This window comes from Heterocephalus glaber, unplaced genomic scaffold (genome assembly GCF_053883595.1).
Source record: "Heterocephalus glaber isolate CG9 unplaced genomic scaffold, H.glaber_assembly_v1.0 deba00001479, whole genome shotgun sequence".
NCBI classification, from domain to species: domain Eukaryota; kingdom Metazoa; phylum Chordata; class Mammalia; order Rodentia; family Bathyergidae; genus Heterocephalus; species Heterocephalus glaber.
The window spans coordinates 12198978-12206104 of record NW_028258316.1 but is presented as its reverse complement, the minus strand read 5'-3'; the positions used below and the strand labels follow the sequence as shown (position 1 = coordinate 12206104).

The following is a 7127-nucleotide window of genomic DNA, read 5'->3' as shown; positions in this document are numbered from 1 at the left end:
GTCTTCCTTCTTCTTAAACACATACATGCACTCATACCCTATGTTGATTCTTACTGTTCCCTCCATCTAAAATGTTCCTTCAACCAATTCTTTACTTGGGTGGCCTCTTTTACCCATTCCTCCACAGCAAATGTATTGCTGATCCTTCAATTTAAAGTAATCTGGCCAGGGACTTAGCTCAGTGGTTCTGCCACCTGCCTTGAAGTGCAAGGTCCTGAGTTCGATCCCTGGTACAAAAAAAAATTTTTTTTAAGTAATCTGCCAGCTCACTTTGTATCTCATTTTCGTTTCTTGTTTTCATACTTGTTGGTCACATGACTCCTGTGACTAGAATATTGTCTACATAAGGGAAGGAATTTTGCTGTATTTTTTACCATTTCTCTGGTACCTAGAGCAGGGATTGACACACAATAAGCACTCAATGAATGTGGAGTGAATACACTAGAGGTATTGACATCATTAGAGGTAGATTAATAGAGAAGTTAAGATCACAAACCCTAAGTTAGAATTGCCAAGATTTTAACTGTACCTGGGCTTCTTTCTAGGATACTTAGTTTCTTTCTCAGTAAGATGAGTGCTCTAGTTTGGAGCTGGAATGTTCCATGAAATAATTGCCCAAAGGCCCATCTGTTAAAGGTTTGGTTCCCAGCTCTGTTCTATTGGGAGGTGGTGGAAACTTTAAGAGGTGAGACTTAGTGGGAAGTTTTAGTGAAACCTCCACAAGTATGAGCCAGAATTAAACTTTTCTCTTTAAGTTGATTATCTTATGTTTTTGTTCTAATGATTTGAAGCTAACACTTTGGACGTAACAATGATTCCCTCACAGGACAATTTCAAGTTTCAATGAGATAATGCACAGCCATCAGTATTCTGGTGTATTTTATGTCTTTATTTCCATCAAAACAATATTAGGTCAAAAAATGTTTTGAAGTGTCAACCTCCATTTTATTCTTTAGTTCCACCACAACATGAAGCCAGAAAACCACACCAGTGTCTCTGAATTCCTCCTCCTGAGCCTCTCTGAGCACCAGAACCAGCAGCCACTCCTCTTTGGCATCTTCTTGATCATTTACCTGGTCACTGTGGTTGGAAATATTCTCATCATCCTGGCAATTGGTTCTGATCCACACCTCCACACCCCCATGTACTTCTTTCTGGCCAACTTCTCCCTCACTGACTTATGTTTAGCATCTACCACAGTCCCCAGGATGCTGATGAACATCCAAACTCACAGGCATACCATCTCCTATGTTGGATGCCTAACCCAGACCTATTTCTTCCTGTGGTTCATCGGTATGGATGTTTTCCTCCTAGCAGTGATGGCATATGACCGGCTTGTGGCTATCTGCTATCCTCTTCACTATACCTTGGTCATGAGTTCTAGATGCTGTATCCTGCTGGTAACAATGTCTGTAGTCCTTGCACATTCATACTCTCTCACCCACACCATTCTCCTGACTCAGTTATCCTTCTGCATGGATAACATCATTCCTCACTTCTTTTGTGAACTTCTTCCCTTGTTGAAGCTCTCATGTTCTAATACTTATGCCAACCAGTATGTCCTTTTGTACTGGGGAGGGGGCTTAACTGTCTTGATTCCCTTGCTAATCATCATTTCATACATCCGCATTGTGGCTACCATCATGAGAGTCCCATCAGCAAGTGGGAAGTGGAAAGCCTTCTCCACCTGTGGCTCCCATCTCTCAGCAGTTTGCTTGTTCTACGTGTCTGCCATCAGAGTTTACTTCATTCATTCCACTGGTGATTCAGCAAGCAAGGACAGAATTTCAGCGGTGATGTATGCTGTGGTGACTCCCATGCTGAACCCATTCATCTATAGCCTGAGAAATAAAGACATAAAGAGTGCTTTGGGGAAATTCCTATGCAGTAAGGCCTTGCAATCTCCATAAAGTCTAAGACATCATTTTGGGAACTCAGGAAAATTAATTTGTAGAGTTAGTTTGGTGCTCAAGTTCAAACCTTGGATCTGCTATTTACTAGTTTCCCAACCTAAGGCGAATTAAATGACTTCACTGAGTTGAAATTTCCTCACCTCATCAAAGGGAGTACCAATATAATCTCTTGTTGTAGTTCTTGATCTTAGATATTATTATCTTTAGCAAGATTAAACATATTCCTTTGAGGAAACTATTTTCATTATACTAAAGAGAAGTCAGAGGCTCAGAGAAGCTAATTACTTGCCTAAAGTTATATAGATAATTAGTAACAAAGCCAGAGTTTGAACCCAGATATCTGATTCCAAATCATATACTCTTAAATGATTATGGTATGCCTATGTGGGCATGAAATCTACATAGTCCTCTCAATCATTAGTTTTCTTTCTTTTCTTACTTCTCTCACTCTGTACATATATATCACTCCAATCAATGATTTCTCTCAAGACTAGCTTGATTCGATGATGGGCAAGGCAAAGAAGCTAGAGAATAGAAGTGTGAAAGCCCACAAAGATCTTGATATCTCCCCAAAGGACTTCTGCTTGAGCATAATTCTCTAGTTATATATTCTGAAATGACTTACAAATCAAGCCATATGATCAAAGATAAGAGTACCTGAAGCACATTATTCTGGGCTTTTGTTGAGTTTTCTTTTGCTGTTACATTTCTTCAGCACTATGCTAACAGTCCATGCTTAGGGCTATTTAAAAATATAGCCTAGCAATTTCATTATTGCATCTCTTTCAGGGATGCTGCTAAGAATATATGCTGATAACCTCTAGAGGATTTTTCAATAGTTACAGGAGAAATTTTGGATCTTGTACTCTATTCTATCAATTTTCGCTGCATAACTGTCACTCTACTGAGATCTCACTGAAGAACTCAGATTTTTTTAATAGTTTTTAAAATTTCCTCCATCATTCCACTTAGATGGAAAAGACAACATCTTCACACTAAGGTAGATGGTGGTCACCCATATTTTGAATTCCTTCATTTATGCAGCCCAAGAAACAGAAATGCGAAGTCAGCACTGCAGAAAATACCCAGAAGAAAATCACCCTTTCTTCTCAGGACCTTAGGTTCTTCACTCCAGTACTCAGAGGTGAGAATTGATCATTGGTCTCTGAAAGCTCAACCACTGTAGCTTCCTGAATTTGAAACTTCTCTGTTGTCATGTTTACATTTTGTTGTACAGGTTTGCATTTGAGAACAGGGAGGGAACCAGTGACATCAGCAACCGCTAATCATCTTCCAGAAGTGTGCATGCTCTAAGTAGCTCTCTACCCACTCTCAAAACGGTTCCTGTTCATTTTTTCTGGATGCCCAAAAGAAGTCCACATTTAGGGGACTTCTATGCATACAAAATGAAAATTAAAGCCTAATTTTTGTGCAGCTTGAATTATAAAGGGTCTAGGGAAGATATTCCTAGCCCAAGAACATAGGACTCATTATGTATGGTAGAATTAAATACAAAAAAAAAATACTCTGACTTAAACACACAATGGTCCATAGAAGAACAAGAAAGGGATTTTAAGTCCTGGGTTCCATTGCAGGCTTTGCCATGAATGAACTGTGTTCTTGCTGCATAATCGCATAACAATGATGAGCCTTGATTTGCGCATTTGTTTAAAAAGAAATGATTGGACCACACACCTCAGTTCTAACAAAATTGAGTGTTACAGTGACAAAAACTCAAGACTTGAACTCATGAGTTAGAAGTCAGGACCCTTAATCCTCCACTTTCATACTATGTAATGTAGGGCAACTTCCTTCTCTCTGAGTTTTGAGTCTTTACATGTAAAAATGGAAGAACAACTATATCATAGGATTATCCTGGGTAATAAATAATACGTGAAATCACTTAGACCACAGTAGGTGGTTAATATGCATTTATTGAATCTGAGTCTTCAGAATCTTAGGGCTTTCCTTCTATCCCTTTGTTGGGGAAGCCCCAAATCACTCACAGTTCCTTTTCCAGTGTTCTTATCCATTATCAGGAATAGTTCATACAGAGCCATTTAGCTCAGTGGTTCTGCTGCCTGCTTTGCAAGCACAAAGTCCCGAGTTCAATCCCCAGTACCAAAACAAAACAAAAACAAAAAAACAAAAAAGAATAGTTCATACAAAAAAACTAAAAAAAAATAAGCCCCCAAAACCATTAACCCTATCCAAAAATTGACAAATTAACTGACTAGACACTTCTCAAAAGAAGTACTAAGGGAAATGCAAATCAAAACAACACTGAGATTCCATCTTACTCCAATCAGAATGCCTAGCATCAAGACACACACACACACACACACACACACACACACACACACACATTCCCTATCTACATTGTTGGTGGTAATGTAAACTAATGCAACCACTGATTAAAATCAGTATGGAGATTCCTCAAAAAACTAAAAAATGAAATTCAATTCAACCCAGCTATACCTCTCCTGATATATTCCCAAAAGAGTTTAAAACATCCTATTGTGATACACACGTACACTTGTTTCTAGCAGTACAATTTACAATAGCTGAACTATAGAAACAGCCTAGAGGCCCATCAATGGACAAATGCATAAAGAAAATGTGGTATATATACAAATGGAATCTTATCCAACCATAAAGAAGAATAAATCTGTGGTATTTTCTGGAAAATGGATGAATCTCGGGACTCTAATGTTAAGTAAAATAAGTCAGACACAAAAAGGTAAATATTTCATGGTTTCTCCTATATGAAAAGCCCAAAACATAAATAAAGAGTAAAATACAAGCAGAATTTTGGGAGGGAAAGAAAACAGAGGAATGGGGAAGGGAGGGGAGGGAGGAGGGGAAAGGGGATCAAAAATGATCAAGATATGATATATATATACACATATATAATACATCAATTCTAAAAACAAATGTAAACAGTATGTTTTGTAAACATATCAATAAAAAAAGAATTGTCTCAATTGTTTCTTCTGATATGTACTTTGGGGTTTTCTGGACACAGCTGAAGGATCCCTTAAGGAGAATTATCCCAGTAATTATTAAACTCCTTTGTTTTTGCCTCAGATGGGATCCAAAAGTTAATTTAATATAGGTGGAAAAGTAGCCTGTGTTAGGAGGAAGGTGTCTTCACCAGGTTTGATCTACAAAGGGAGGGAATTCAATTAGGTAACAACTGTCCTAATTTTCCCCCTTGCTCTGCCACATCTAATTGATTACTCTGGGTGTGCTCAGCCCAGTTTCTTCATGTTTCTTCCTGAGATCACAACTATTTTCAAGGATCCTATGCACTGGTGTGTGACTCTGGGGTCAAAGCAGCCAACCCCATGCACCTGGGAGGCCCTCCTTAATCCAACACTGCCTTCTAGAGTTGATTAGAAGCACTTAGGCCCTCACTTCGAATTGCACCTGGCAATACAGACATTAACAATAGCAAAGTGACAGTTTTGCCTCCACCTGGATTTACATTATTTTATGTATCAATTTATAACTTAAATAGGGAAGAAGTTATTTACTAAACTCCTTCAAGCACTCCTAACAACCCAAAATACAGCTCCATCACTTAGGTGCTAGATGATTCTAGAATAAGTTGTTTAACCTCTCTGAGTTTCCTTGTCTATGACAAAAAGGTAAATATAAAAGTTTTAAGATTTTATTTTTTAAGAACAGCTTTGAGTTTCCAGCAAAATTGGGAGAGAGGTGTAAGATATCTCATTAACTCCATGTTCCATAGATAGACTTCCTCTTTATCAAAATCTTCCACCAGAGAACTATATTTGAGAATGTGAGACCAAAGTGAACCTAAGAAATGCCATCTTGGCCTGTGAGTGAACTCCCCTCATACCCCTCCCCTTACAGAGTGCTGAAATTCCCGTAAAGATGTCTTTTGTAACCGCTCGTTCTGCTTCTGTAAACTTGCTTCATCACTTCTCAGAAATGGGTGGTGCCAGGTGACCCCCTGTAACCACAAAATGTCCTAACCTGACAAGATAGCTGAGTTATAAAAATTATTTTGCAACTGGTTAAGAACATGTTGACCCCTCCCTTGAACTTCTCTATTTAAACAACTTATAAAAACAGTGCTGTTCCCTGCTGTGGGGCTTCACTCGTATTAGAGGGTGGAGTCTATGTGCGTGAATAAACTCCCTTCGGTTTTAACTTTGTCGTTTGTCCCAGTGTTTGGTGATCTACTGGCTTGCTTGGCACAACAGAGAAAACTGAAGAAATCTACATTGACACATCTTACCACCAAGAGTCTATTCTTTTTTTATTTATTTACTTTTTAAAAATTCTTTTACTGGTACATTTTAGGTATACAATATGTTTACATTTATCATTGGGTGCTTGTACCTGTACATGATGTATCTTGGTTCTTATTTTTTTCCCCATTACCTGTGCGCTCTTCACCCCCTCCACCCTTCCCTATTTACATAGATTTTGTTTCCATTTTTTTTCTTTTCTCGTAATTTTTCCTTTCCTTTCTTCCCCTTCCCCTTCCCCTCCCACCACCCCTACACCTTTGGACATTTTCCTATTTCAAATTATGAATTATTCATTTTAATCATTTTAATCCTTATTTACACTTTCAGTAGATAGCCTATTTAATAAATGGTGCTGGAAAAACTGGATTTCAACCTGCCAAAGATTAAAACCAGAGTCTATTCTTTCTATTAGGTTCTACTCTTGATGTTGCACATTCTATGAATTTGGGCAAATGTATACCAACATATATCCACCATTATAATATAATGCAGAGTATTTTCACTTATTCATCTCTCTATCCTCCTGACCCCTAATAACCACTCATCTTTTTAGCTCTAAGTCATTTTGCTTTCTCTAAATTGTCACATGTTTGGAATCATGCATGTATAGCAACTCAATTCTTTTTAGAGATCAATAGTATTTCACTGTCTGGATGTAACACAATTTATTCATCCATTCACACAGTAAAAGATATCTTTTTTTTCCTTAAACTCTTTTATTGGTACATTTTAGGTATACAATACATTTACATTTCTCATTGGGAACTTGTACCTTTACATGATGCATCTTGGTTCTTATTTTTTCCCCATTCATGGCCCTCCCTTCACCCCCTCCACCCTTCCCTATTTACAAAGACTTTGTTTCCATTTTTTCCAAGTCTCATAATTTTTCCTTTCCCTTCTTTCCTTTCCTCTACCCCTCCCACTTCCC

The 7127-nt window shown here is 38.0% G+C and overlaps 1 protein-coding gene across 1 annotated transcript; it reads left to right on the top strand.

The window, feature by feature from the left end:
* The first annotated feature begins 968 nt into the window (after positions 1-968).
* On the top strand, positions 969-1910 carry LOC101713697 (olfactory receptor 1G1-like). The gene has a single exon (XM_004849622.1). It carries the CDS (start codon positions 969-971, stop codon positions 1908-1910), a length of 942 nt encoding a protein of 313 aa, XP_004849679.1.
* Positions 1911-7127: the final 5217 nt, after the last annotated feature.